The sequence below is a fragment of the Echeneis naucrates genome, chromosome 19 (genome assembly GCF_900963305.1).
Source record: "Echeneis naucrates chromosome 19, fEcheNa1.1, whole genome shotgun sequence".
In the NCBI taxonomy this organism is placed as follows: domain Eukaryota; kingdom Metazoa; phylum Chordata; class Actinopteri; order Carangiformes; family Echeneidae; genus Echeneis; species Echeneis naucrates.
In genome coordinates, this window is record NC_042529.1 from 13,992,829 (window position 1) to 14,007,124 (window position 14,296).

Genomic DNA, 14,296 nt, shown 5'->3' on the forward strand with positions numbered 1-14,296 from the left:
CTTCATTGGTGGGTGGAGCTACCACTAAACAGGATTATCAAAACAAGATAACGTGCAATGTCACGTTTTGTTTTAGTTTTTTTTTTTTTTTTTTTTACATTTCATCCCCCCGGACAGCTAACTAAACAGTTTATGTAAGCCGATGCAATGTCGTCGAAGGCTCTGAAAAACAAATGAATGGATCTTGAGAAGTGATTTTTCCAGTCTCTGGAAAATTTAAACGTCTTGTATATAGTTGTATATCAAGACCAAAAAAATACTAATATAGATATACTAGTAGTTGTAGATTATTTTATCCATTTTGTCCTATCGTACCAGTTTGACAAAAGAAAAGGCTGATATGGCACAAGGAGTGATAGTTGTATTTCCGACGGATCCTGAAGGCAGCGCCGGCACAGACGTGGCCGTGGTGCAGCTGGTGCGTTCAAGTGGCGCAGTGCCCCGTCCGGAGGCAGAGAGGGCGAAGTTTCACTCTGCATTGCAGCCTGGGCGCTGCTGCCGGACTCCAACACAACAATGGCGACTCCCAGTCCTGACAGCAGCTCCAGCAGCTCCAGCAGCAGCTCCGGCAGCACCGTAGGATCCACGTCGCACCAGCTTCACCAGCAGACACAGAGCAGCAGCATGCAAGGTTGGCGCCGACGGCCTCGTAGTTCGTCTTTTTCCTCCTCAAGCGGAGACACAGATAGAAGGTGTAGCCTGTAGCTTTCTGAGAGCAGCACCACCGTTAGCTTCCAAACGTTACATCGAGTTTTCCGCTTTGAACTTTCAAAATAAAGTAGTCCACGAATCCGTACTGTTTCGTTTACGATTAGAAAACGTGAATGCATCTTTGAAATTTTCACCTCCATGTAAATGCAAAACGTCGAAGTGCTGTTGATTCAGTGTTTTATTGGTAATGCAAGAATGCTGGTAAACTAGATAAGACGGCTAATGTGGACAAGACAGGTTGTGCAGGCAAAGCTATTCACAATGTTGTCTTCTGTTAATCTGTTTCGTCAATAATACAGTACAGTCAAAGCGCTGGTACCATAGGTTCCTGACGTGATGCACACAGTATATTTGACAAATCTCACTATTGACAAACTTAATTATTATGTATCGTTAATGAGTTCAAACAGCAGGTTGCATGCCAAAGTGCTTTTATTGTGGCAGTCGCCCAGCGGAGGTTCCGCTGTATCTCTCAGTGTCTTTGGTTAGCTTCATGTAGCTACAGGCTGTGGGACCAGGCTAGCAGTGATGCTGTGGCCCCTGATAAGCTACTGAGTGCACGGGCCTGGAGCTGATGACTTCTCACGATCCGAGTCCGCTAAGATCCAGAACCGACACAGAACCTGGACCACTCCGGTCCGGGTCTGTGTGGACTAGATCAATGAGAGCCTGCTGAGCTCCGATGTTATCTCACCAGGCTGCTACCAATCTGAGCAAGGCCTACTGGAGGTCTGTGTGCTCAGACAGGCCACTGTTTACATTCACACATAACACATACATAACACAAACACCGTGTTACACACAGCCAACATTAGTGTGTCCGTGCTGTTGTATTGGTGTAGCCGCCTGACGACATAACGCAGGCGCTAACGGCGTCCCGTGCAGCTAACGACATCCCATAATGTGACGATCAGTCAGTCCCCAGACTTCAACACCCCTGTGCTGGACTCCAACATGTCTGTCGCTGCCAACCTGATTCCTGTCTGTCAAAGTGCAGCTAAGCTAGCTAGCCTCCTGGATCCATTATCGGACGAGTAGCCAAGCCTGCTCTGGATTTCTGTGATCACAGTCAATTCGTAGCACAAACGTTTGTGTTGAGCCGCACGGTGTTGTGCTTGTGCGATCTGTTGTCCAAATTTTACTGAGCATATTCAATGAGGCAGAGTCAAGTCCGATAATGGATGTGCTGGTGGCTGCATGATAGTGGAGGGCATTTTCATTGATGAATTGATTGACTGACTGATAGCCTCAGTAGCTTAATTAGAAGCAGCCCAGTTGTGTATCCAGTGGTCCTCAGCTGTTGTTTTTTGCCTTGTGGCAGATGTCTAGTATCAAATGTTTTATCTAAACCTTACAGAGACCAACACCTGCTGGAGATGTCAGAGTGAAACAGGTACTCACACTTACTTTACTAGGATCAATCTGCTGTTGGAGGGCATCTGTTTCCATTGTGTTTGTTTAGATCAAAGGCATTCCTTCCTTCAAATGTTCCTTATCCACCATCTATTTTCATTTGTTACCCTGTTTCTTCTAAACAAGTTTCCTTTTGTTTCTTCCTTGTAAAAACCTGCATTTTCACCCACTTCTCTGCACGTTTTTGTTCTTGTCTCCATATTGTATAAAGACCTGATGTAGCCACAGTAGACAGACCCCATTCGATGAGACACTGCATTGAGCAACTCCCACCTGGGAGTGTTTTCCTCAGTAGCACAGATAGTCAAGTGGCTGGTAGACACTACTTAACAGCTTGTCACTTGTGAGCTATTGATAGGAACCTCGGAATGGTGTGCTACCTCTTGTCGTACTGTCATTTGTGTGCAGTTGGTGGTCTCTCATGCTCACTGTTGGTGGACCACTGCTATTTGGTCTACGTCATATTTAAAAAATTAGATTGTACTCTGGGACCAGTTCGCACTGGCGTGTGACTATTCCTATTGGCATCTCTACATTTTCAGAAACTAGTAAATGATACCATGGAGGCAACATCCAGTTTATTTGGAGTGTATGGTCTGTTCTGCTGCCGAGTCTGACCCTCACCTCACTACTTACATTATCTTGTATCTTGTACCTTTGTACATGGTGGAACTGCTTCTACCTGACAGATAAAATACAACAATATGCAATTCTATTGTGGTAATTTTGGCAGGACCACGTGGTCCTGGAAATCACTCTTTGCTTTATACAATACTTTTACTGAGAGTCCAATGGCAGTGGAACAGCAGCATCATACCAACAGTGACAAGCCACTCACATATAGCAATAAAACAGAAACGGCCACTTCTTGATCTGAGCATCACTTTGTTATGTAATTATATGTGGGATAATAGTGAAGTGGTACACTTCGGGGTGGGAGGGTGTTCCTTCTGATGGGCATACAAAGGAATCACATCCCTCCACACACAGCTGCATGGCAGTGCACTGAGTCAGACCCACCAAAGTAACTACTTCCTTGACCAGCTGTAAGCCACCCTGTGCTCCACCTGCAGCACTGGCTCTAGATGAGATGGCATCTTCTAATCAAGACCCAATGACACATAAGCAAGCCCAAACAAGCTTTAGTAAAATGTCTTTTCTTTACTTCAGGGTTTCAGATAAGCCTGTCTGGAGTTTCTCAAAGTAAGCAATGGACTCATACACAAAGCACTCGACCTCTACTATGTGTGGGCACACCTCAGTAGTCTACAGTGGTTTCTTCCCTGGCTGCTAATCAGCTGGGGGTGGCAGAACTGAATTCCAGCTTTGCACTGACACTTAACTGGATGACACGGGTGAAGTGAAACCACTGTATACCACTGAAACAGCCTGTGTGGTGCTCTGGTAGTTGGGGAGTCTGTCCACTGTTCACTGCTCTGACTTGTCACAAATTCAGTTATAGCCAAGGGAGATTTATTTATTTATTTATTTTTTGCACCGGGGCTTAAAGGTTAAGGTGTCTGTTTCAGGAGCTGGTTTAAGAGGGGATGGCAAAGAGAACTCAACACTTAAACACAGTGCTTTGCACAGAAACCAAAACCTAAGAATCAGTTATATTCAGGAGATACCGTTATGGATAATTAATACGTACTTGGCTGTGTTTGATTAGACTTGAATCAGCCTTAAATCCGAGTCATGTGCTGTCTAAGTGTTGGGTCACCTTGATATCTGAAGGGAACTGTTCAGGTTTGAATGGCACTTTTTTTTTTTTTTTAAAGTTCTCAATAGAAATGTTTTGAACTGGGATTCCCAATATCAGCATACTGGATGGCTCATCCCGGTTCTGTTATGGCAACAGCAGTGATAATAAATTCATACATATTATTTGGACCAAACAACATGTTTTAAAACTGATTGAGCTGCTGGAGTGTCTAAGTATTGGGAACCCCTGTGCATGTGGGCACTTTGCTGGTGTTCAAAATGCATTTTGTGCTTCCACTGATTTTTGAAAAGCTTGAGATAAGAATGTTTAAATCCCGGAGACACCACAGTTACACAACAGATTTATCTGTGCAAAGTCGTCTGACTTGTGGTAAAAACAGCTTTAAAAATGCTTGTTGCACACTTGCAGGGAAGAATTATCTCAAGTCTGTGCATTCATATTTTCTAGAGATGAGACAAGCTTTTTATCACACTGTGTGTATCCTCTGCTTGCAGCAGCTGAGCCCACAGTGTGGAGTGCATGTTGTGGGGTTCTGGATCTGTTTCTCTGTTCATCCCCTCAGGTAAACGCAAAGCTTTGAAGCTGAATTTTGCCAACCCTCCAGTGAAACCAACCTCCAGGCTCCCACTCCATCCGACAGCTCCCTCTTTCCAAAACCCTCACATGTGAGTAGAGATGCTTGGGACAGGGTCTCATGATGACAAAGGTTTCAGGTCTAGGAGTTATAATCTGTAATCTGTTAAGTGTCTAAAAATAACTAGAATTATGATGTATATGTTGTTAAGTTGTGGGTTATAACAAAGGTTTCTATCAAAGCAAGTGTCAACCCATTGTGATGTTCAGAAACCTGTTGGTTTATGAACTACTGTTTTTGAAGTTTGTAAGCTGTCCATTGGCCATCTTGATTTTTTTTTTTTTTTTTTTTTGAAACCAGAGGAAATCATATTTGGAGGAGTTGTATTGAGTAAGACTTGAAACTTGGGACTAAGTGAACAGTGAATGTTTCAGATTCACTGATTAAATATCTATCACATCCACAGTAATCTATAATGTATGCTTCTCTCATGGCTCCTCCTCCTCTCCATCGTCGTCATCCCCCAGAGAGCGTCTGCGGACACACAGCATCGAGTCATCAGGGAAGTTGAAGATCTCCCCTGAGCAGCACTGCGACTTCACGGCAGAGGACCTGAGGGACCTTGGGGAGATCGGGCGCGGAGCTTACGGCTCTGTTAACAAGATGGTCCACAAGCCCACGGGCCAGATCATGGCTGTCAAGGTGACCCAATGACGATGCTGACAGACACCCACATAAAGTAACCTCATCCAGAGTAATCTGGAGTTTAGAGTTCCACACAGTTGTACTTTGTTCATATGAGGGTATGTGGGTGTAGTCCTCTCTGAAGTGCACACTTCCTCCTCCTGATAATCTGGCTCCACTCTCGCGATCAGCTCCTGGTGGCCGTTGATCGTCCCTGTTTTTGTGTGAAGAGAAGAAGAACAGACACAAACCACAATCCCCATAATCCCAGGGTATCTTCTGCATTCAGTCAGCAAGTCGAAGGCCACAGTAAAATAATATACTGTATATGGATATTTCACAAAAGATGTTTTTCACTCACATCTGTACATTCTATCCTCATTACATTATGCAGCTGTTACTTTCTTTATTCATGTAAATGTCACTCTTTACATTATCTTAAGCAGTTCATCAAGTTCAAACAATATAATCATCAAAGAGTATAAAAGCATGTAAGAAGCATATAATCAGATATTTCAACAGCGTCTGTCCATTCTTGTCTACTTGTTATACGTTTTATGTCAGCCAGTAAATGATGGAGAAGCTAACAGGAAACGGATAGAGAGCAGAATGATCTGCATCATAGGTCCCTTGTCCAGTTTTGAACCCAGGATGCTATGATTATGCAGCATGTGCACTAACCACTCAGCCACCTGTGCTCCCACAAAAAAAAATTGTTGTCTAACTGCACTTATGAGGACAGGAGGAAGAGTCTGACTGATCAATGGTTCGATCACATTGTGAAACAGTTAATCAGAGCATCTTCCTTATCACCTGCTCAGAGGAAACAAACAGTCCAGTCGCAGTTGGACTGAGGTGTTGAACTGTTGGTGTGACTCATCGATGACTCAGGAGAGGAGGCTGGCAGGTTCAGGTTGTTCAGCCCGATTATTGATATTCAGCTGAAATGTGCAATACATTAGCCAGTCAGGAGAAACATACTTGGCATCTGTCTGTTTTTGTAAGTTTTCACAAACAAACAATGAATCAGGAATTGATGGACTGACTGTGATATGAGCTTGGACTATTGGAGCTGCTTCTCAGTTAAACAGAGCAGCACCAATAAAATCGAATTGCTCTGTATGTCCAAGGAAACTATCTGGACCTGTGTGTCAGATCTGCGATGAGGTCTAGATGTCAGTCAGGAACTTGAACATGTCATTTGTGTGTGTATCCCTCAGAGGATCCGCTCCACGGTGGACGAGAAAGAGCAGAAGCAGCTGTTGATGGATCTGGACGTGGTGATGAGGAGCAGTGACTGTCCCTACATTGTTCAGTTCTACGGCGCTCTCTTCAGAGAGGTTTGACAGAAGGCTGTTTTACACTGGACATGGGCAAATTATCAATGATATGGATAATTGCATTTGGAAAAAAAAAAAGCCACCACATTGTTGTCATGATAGGTGAAATATTGTCCAAGCCCTGTTTAAAGCACATTACTGCAGAAACCACCTAACTTGTGACTCTCCTTTAGGGTGACTGTTGGATTTGTATGGAACTAATGTCTACCTCATTAGACAAATTCTACAAATATGTATATTGTGCATTAGATGATGTCATTCCAGAGGAAATATTAGGCAAAATAACATTAGCGGTGAGTAGATGCCTCACTGTTTCCTTGCCAATTCTGAATCATGTGATTGGTTAGAAGGTGAACAGAACAGTTTTGTTTTTTTTGTTTTTTTTTTCTCTCCCAACAGACCGTTAAAGCACTGAACCACTTAAAAGAAAACTTGAAAATAATTCACAGAGGTGAGTTTGTGAATGTGCATCATTTTTAATACTGATATTGTTTATATGACGTCCAGAAAAACAACATGTTTCTGGTTCCAGACATCAAACCTTCCAACATTCTCATGGACCGAAAGGGGAACATCAAGCTGTGCGACTTCGGCATTAGTGGTCAGCTGGTGGATTCCATAGCCAAGACCAGAGATGCAGGCTGCAGGCCTTACATGGCGGTGAGTGGTCAGCAGATGGATTTAAAAAAAAAAGGGGGGGGGGGCATTATTTTTTGTTTTTCTTTCATCTTTCTGTCACCCCTCCGCCACCTGCCTCTCAGAGTTAGCTTTTTCTGGGTACATTATTTCTTTATTCATTTACCTTCAAGTAACTTTTCACTCCTCCCACAGCATATGCAAGATTTTAATTTCTTTCATCTGACAACCACAGACATTTTTTTTCCGGTCGTCTTGTGTGAATGTGTGTTCTTGTGTGTGTTCCCAGCCTGAGAGGATAGACCCCAGCGCTTCCAGACAAGGCTACGATGTCCGCTCTGATGTGTGGAGCCTTGGAATCACCCTGGTAACAACAACTGTCTCCTCAGGTTCACCAGCAAGTCGGTCAACCTGCTGGAATAAGTCTGATAAAAGGCTGTTGTCTGTGTGTGGTGTGTGTGTGTGTGTGTGTGTGTGTGTGTTGTTTCAGTATGAGTTAGCCACAGGAAGATTTCCCTACCCCAAGTGGAATAGTGTTTTTGATCAGCTGACCCAGGTGGTGAAAGGAGAACCTCCCCAGCTCAGCAACTCTGAGGAGAGACAGTTCTCCCCCAAGTTCATCAGCTTCGTCAACCTCTGGTAAACAAAATGTCTCTATCAGGAATATGGCATACTTTCATTGATTCTTGCTACCTGCAATTTACAAGTACAAACAAATAAACACAGTCTGATCAGATTGAGATAAACTCAAATTGCTCCCACTGGACATGCTGGACACGTCACAGTCTTCAATAGTGGACTCGTGAGTCTCCTCAGTTATCTGGAGTGTAAAGCAAAGCTGTGAATGCACATGTTCACATGCTTGTGTGTGTGCGTGGTGGTCATCTTTCACCGGTAGTGAAACACACTATGAACTGCATGTGACCTGTCCGTCAGTGAGTGCCTGTGCCTCATTGTCCAGAGTCCAGATTTTTTTTTTTTTTTTTAAAGAAGAGTTGGCTGGATAGAAGTGTAGGGGTGTCAAATAGTCATTTGGTGGGCCTGCTTATGTTCACTGCTCTGACAACTGTTTGATGTTTCTTTTTCTCTTTTTCAGCCTTACAAAGGACGAATCGAAAAGGCCAAAGTACAAAGAACTTCTGGTGAGTTAAAGAAATTTTCTATCTTCAACCTGCAGATTTTAGATCAAGAGCACATAGTCCATGGAGTCAGACACATTCAGCTACAGTACCAGCTGATAATATAGTAGTTTAGTTCAGCTTTAGTTTTTATGTTCTAGCATCAAGATAAAATTAAAAAAGTAGTTATTCTTCACCAATCAAAATGGGACATCAGGTCGGAGAGGACACCAGGACCCTAGTGGTCCCTCTGTGCCGCAGAGATGGAAAATATTCTGAAGAACAACCATCGTTGTAGGTCCGCTGACCTAGTCATTACGGCAGAGTCCAGTGGAAGCTGAAGAACTCTGGCCTGGACTCAGCTGTTTGGTTTTAGTACCGGAGGAAACCACTTGTGATGTTTCATTAGATTCTCTTCTAGAAGTTTCTCCATCTCCACACTGGATATCTGGAGCTCGAAGGGACCAGCAGGGTCCTGGTTCTGCCACACCGAACCTATAATGTAGCTGAATACTTCTGCCACTCTGATGCTTTCACTATGAGGGATATTTGGTTTGTTCAGATTGATAGTTTTCACAGAAGGGACAAAATAACACAAACACAAAATTTTAAATAATTTCTTTATTCATCTGTAAAAATAAGCTGACAGTCAGATGATGTTCAGCCCTCAACTTTGATTTTCTTTTACAGGTGTTAAAAATCATTTATCAATCATTGTTTAAAACCAATTAATAAAAAACCAATGTCCTGTCTTTTTTCCCCCTCAAGAAAAAAGTGGGGTTTTTTTGTGGGGCTGTTTTTGCAGATGAAAAAAAAAATTCTATGTAACATGCATTCAGCTACTGACTTTGGAAGCAAACAGCAAACTAAAGACACTGTGTTTGTCCCTCAGAAACGCCCATTTATTCTGATGTATGAGGAGCGCTTTGTGGACGTCGCCAGTTACGTGTGTCGCATCTTGGATCAGATCCCCGCCTCTCCTATCTCTCCTATGTATGTGGACTGACCGAGTTAGGTTGGGGAGGGACGGGGAGGGGTCGCCTGACACACGACACCCAGTGGGTGGGACATCGAGCTTTGTGATGCAATGCTTGACATCTTAGCCCTCAATGTCATGTAGGATCATCCGTTTATTCCCTTGTTCCAAAGAACAAAGGAACCAAGTCCAAACATCCAGGTGCAATAAGATGATTAATGTTAATCCACCTCTATCACCTCATCAATATTATCATCTATCTTCAGACAGAAAAACTTGAAGACAGAACATGGCTTAGTAAAATGCAATGTGAGCAAAAAGGATGAGAATCTTCATATATGGTATAAAAATATCGACTTAAACAGAATCTACCAAATAAAATGTTCAGTGACGCTCGTGACTTAGGAACAAAAACAAGCACCTATTGGACTGTATGTACGTATGCGTGTTCACCTATTGATATGTACAGATGTATGCTGACAGGCCTGCTGTCAACACACACACACACACACGCACACTCTTCATGCAGTGTGTTGTCGGCACCTTCTAAATGACTGAATTTTGCAAGGCGTTTCCCTTTGAGAGCTTATGGACGTGGTAGTGTGGCTTCTTTTCTTTTCTCAATATGCAATCTGTGAGTTTGTCTCCACACTGTGGGACAAAAAACATTTCTGCTGCCGCAGTCTGTAACCTCTCATGCTATCATTACGTCAGAGTCAAGGTTTTTATGACCTCTGAATCAAAAACCCACAGACTTTTAACAACATTTGTCAGTTTTCGTCACATGGTCCTTAAAGACTCAGTGGACAATAAGAACAAATTTTAAACTCATTATTCCAAGTGCTGTCACGTCTTAGAAAGAGGTTTCTCCCTCCCTCAGCCCAAAATCACACAGCTTGCTGTCTTCCTGTTGGCATGAATGTGTCTGTCTGCACAGTGATAGGCTCCACCCTTACCCAGTGTCAGCAGGTATTGACTCCGCCCCCTGTGAAAAAGGATAAAAATAATTGATGAAGGATTAATTAAATAAATATGCACTTCCTGCTTCATAAAATCCTGTCATCGAATTTGGATCTATCAAATCTGATTGGCTTTAGACTTCACCTATTTAAATGTTATGAATAATGCCAGTTCGTGTCATTTAGCAGCTAAAGCCTGAAGAGCGGCTCAGTTCAGGTGTGATTGAATGATTCAGTTGGTCATGTGCTGAGACTCAAACACTCACACTCAGGTTTAATATCTGACCTGAGTGAAAGCTGAGGAGCAAAGAGATTGACTGTGGGTACATTTTTATATTTGATGGACAGAATATTTTAAATTCAGATTTAAAAAAGAAAAATCAGGACAGATCTGCGAAGTGTTCCTAAATGACACGTCAACCTTTCAGACTGATGCAGTGATAGATGAGAGGTCACGCTGCCTGTACAGTAACTTAAGGACGTCATGTCCCTCGGTGTAAATGTCTTTGTATATAGTACATCTGATCTGCTGTTCCCGGCAGGTTGCTCTGGCCGTTTGAGGCTCATCTCTTAAGCGCAGAGATGGTCAGATGTAGCGGTGGCGTGTTTCGTTTTGAGAAGGAGCTTTAAGGCTGGCCGGTGGCCTGACGTAGCACTGTACAGCTCAGCTGCTCACCCACACAGAGCACAGATCCACTACACTGCCACACAGAGGCTCACAGCAGTAACAATGTCACAGGTCCTCAGACGGTTCCAAAAAAAAAAAAAAAAAAACCCAAGACGTAAATGCTGCTAAACAACAAACTGTGCTCCGACCACATGACTGTCAGGGGAGGGAGGATACTCCCTGGACAGCTACTGCTCTTTGACCCTTAAGGTGACTCAGCATGTTCCTCCACGACTTGGCATGTCTCTCTGGCTTGCACTGAAGACAGAATGCTTTCAAACCAAACCATGTATTATTCTTGGGATGCATCTCCATGGTCTATATACATGTCCCCTCATCTGGCCGCCTCCTCCTCCTTCTCTTCCTGTGCTGATAGACTGAAGTTTACTGCTCTGGGCAGGTGAAAAAGACTATTCACTGAGACTGTTGAGCTACATCCTCCGTTATTCCCTCCAGGAAAGACTCAAACTGTCCGAATGGATGGTTTTCCTGCAGAGACTTGGAATAAATTCCCTTAAAGGTCTTGACCTTTAGCCTTGCAAATACTAATAATGTTAAAAAAGAAAAAAGAAATGTGATATCGCCTGTACAAGAAGCCAAGAATCTGTTAGATTATATGAGTCACGTTACTGCTTTATCTTAAAGGTGGAGTAAGTGATTTTAATCCAAATTACTTCTTTCGTAGTCTTGCAAATATAAACCCAAGTAACACAAAGTTGTTCCCGGTGCAAGGTAACAAGGGCTGCTAGTGCTCATAGAAGAAGAGATGGAAGATGGGAAGTCGGGCACATGCCAGTGGATGACAGTAACTGAAGGACAAATACATAACGTTACTGCTCTTTTATAATAAGCACTGTAGGGTTTGGACGTTTGACGTTTATCCTACGTACTCTGGATTCTACCCATGTGTTGTTGCCTTGGGGATAGGCCTTAAAAAAAATTTGGGTGGGGCTTTTTAAGGAGCTCTAAGGAGTCTTCCTCCAGAATTGCTTACTCCACCTTTAACTAGACTGTATCGACCATCGGTGGTTTTGGCGCTTCACTCTACAGGCTTTATTATCTTAAAGGAACGGTCAGCAGTGTTAGTATTATGTTTTAATCAAGTTGTGGATCTTGCAAACAAATTAAAAGCAGCAGCTCACACAGCAACAGCTCCAAAACAAAAAGAAACGTTTTGCTCTACAGTTGTCGGCCTTGTTGGGAAACCGTCACTTGTTGACAGTGAATTTGACTGAATACTGGGGAATTTCTAGTGACAGTAAAAACGTTAAACCAAGATGGTGGAGATGCATTTCAGACCAGACAGGATTCTCTTTGTGGGGGAGCTCTGTCGTCTCTGTCCTTTCCCTTTCTGTTTCTATAATGAATAAATGGTGCAAACCCCTGAGAAAAACTACCAACACAGCTGACGCCACTGAAGCTCAGTCTCCAGATCTGTTCCCCTCTTGTGGGATGTGTTTCCAGGAAGCTAACTTAACCTCTGGTGAATATGAATCTCCAGGGTACATGTTGTATAAATTGCAATTTACTAGAATGTTCATATTAGATTATAAGATAATATTAAGGGCAATGAATATTATATTGTATCTTTATCAAGAGTTACAAATAAAGTTCCCATGGAAAAGATGAAAGCTTTTTAATGTGTGCTTCTTGTGAATTGGGCAAAAATAAAAGTGTAACTGCAGGTTTTGCTGTGATAAGTTTATTGCTTTTCTTTCTGTAGTACAGGAATGCAGGCAAATACTGTTTTTACAATAGTAAAGCAAGTCAGTGGCCAAGCAACATGGAAGCTTCTGTCAGATGTTTTCATCTCTTCTTGATCAGGGAAAATTGTTGCAAATTGAATCAGGTAAAATAAGAAAGAAAGGCCAGTAGATATTCTAAGGAATATTCAAGATGACCACCTACAGTCTACATGTAACCACAAACCCATTTAATAAGTGCAACACTTCATAAGTAAAAGAAACAAAACAATGTTTGGTCAAAAAAAAAAAAAAAAAAAAAAAAATAGAGCCACATTTTCAGAAGTGGAAGATGCACTTAGAGCTATAGTGTGATGTAATAGGAGATAACAGGAGCCTGAGCGCTGCAGGACCAATCCCAACATCTGGACATCAGTTAGCATTATATCACTTCCTGTTCCCCGAAGTCTTCCTGACATTTGTTGCCTAAAATAAAGTCTCAAGACACGAGCTCAGGCCTTTTTCATGTTTTATTCTGTAACATAAAACCCCTTTAGTAAATACTCCAGTCTGAGACTTCTGTTATTGGAGGATGTTAAACGCCTTCGTGTTGAACATGAAGCTGATCTACTCTCCAGTCCATCCTGACAGCTTGGGGCTGTTTATACAAACTGTTACTAACTTTGTCAGAGGAAGGAGCTTTGGAGAAGAGATCAGACCTGAATCAACATAAAAAGCGAAGTTTAATGGTCGTTACCTTGGTCTATAGCCTTTTTTAGCGTTTTATTTCTGATCATTGTTGATTTTCTTTCACCATTCAAAAGAAAGCAGCAACATGTAGCTGTAGCTCAGAGAATGGATAAGCTTGGAGAAAGGCTCAGCATGGTGGGAAACACACACTGTGGCCTCGTGTTCACAACAGCGAATGAAGAGAAGTCACTCTGCTGGGGGCTGACTGCTCAGCCCCTTAACCAGATGAGCTGAATTTGCTTTGGCCTTACATTTGGCAGACTTATAAGCCATGTCCATGAGTTCCTCTAACTCTCAGGGAGAAACTTGATGAGTATCAATCCCAGAATGTTTAAAACTCTTCATTCAGAAGGTGAAAAAAGACAATTACTGACCAAAGCTACAGCTTTAACAAGGTATTTTTAAAAGGTTCACATTAGGATAACTACTGTGTGTCTAGGCTGGCTCCATACGTGCTGCTGTTGTGTTATATGTAGTATTCACAGTAAAGGTCTGAATATATTATATTTTCCTATTCACAAGTGCTAATAATGGGCATCTCCACTGCACATGACTCTTTAAGTGTTTTCAGAAACATGGCTTTTCAAAGTGGTTCCCTAACTCTGCGTCACATTTTTAAGAGATCTGATTTATGGAGAAATTATAAAAATGGCGGCATTGGAGGTTTTTTGTTAAATCTAAACTAAGAAACAAAACAAAAAAACAGCCCCAATGTGTTCGGAAGGAATGCCAGTATAAATAGTAAAGTAAGTAAAAAAAAAAAAAAAAGAAAGAAACCACAAAATAAATAATTGTGATTGGCCTGAAAATAGTGATGGTGAAATTTATCAAAAATAGAGATGAAATTGCATTTTTCAATAACATTTGTCTGATTTTGCAGCGTAAGAAAAACAAAATGTTGGAGCTCACTATATTAATGTCTCACTGGCTTCAGGGGAGAGTGAATTCATACAAAATTCTACAAGGGAAATGGTATAAACATGGTATCATAAAAATAAGGCACAGTTTGTCTTTCAGTTTAAACGATAAGACATTAATTTTCCTCCATAATGTGGATAAAGAG

The 14,296-nt window shown here is 42.2% G+C and overlaps 1 protein-coding gene across 4 annotated transcripts; it reads left to right on the top strand.

Annotated features, from left to right (window-relative positions):
- The first annotated feature begins 425 nt into the window (after positions 1-425).
- map2k4b (mitogen-activated protein kinase kinase 4b) lies at positions 426-10,917 on the top strand. 4 transcript variants are annotated; one of them, XM_029528489.1, is made up of 13 exons: positions 426-631; positions 2,069-2,104; positions 3,295-3,327; positions 4,410-4,512; positions 4,949-5,123; positions 6,326-6,445; positions 6,619-6,738; positions 6,845-6,896; positions 6,978-7,105; positions 7,371-7,448; positions 7,572-7,720; positions 8,178-8,223; positions 9,092-10,917. In XM_029528489.1, exons 1-13 carry the CDS (start codon positions 517-519, stop codon positions 9,203-9,205), a joined length of 1,269 nt encoding a protein of 422 aa, XP_029384349.1. In that variant the 5' UTR covers positions 426-516; the 3' UTR covers positions 9,206-10,917. The 4 variants fall into 4 exon arrangements, with proteins under 4 accessions (XP_029384349.1, XP_029384350.1, XP_029384351.1 ...); XM_029528490.1 differs by lacking the exon at positions 3,295-3,327; XM_029528491.1 differs by lacking the exon at positions 2,069-2,104.
- Positions 10,918-14,296: the final 3,379 nt, after the last annotated feature.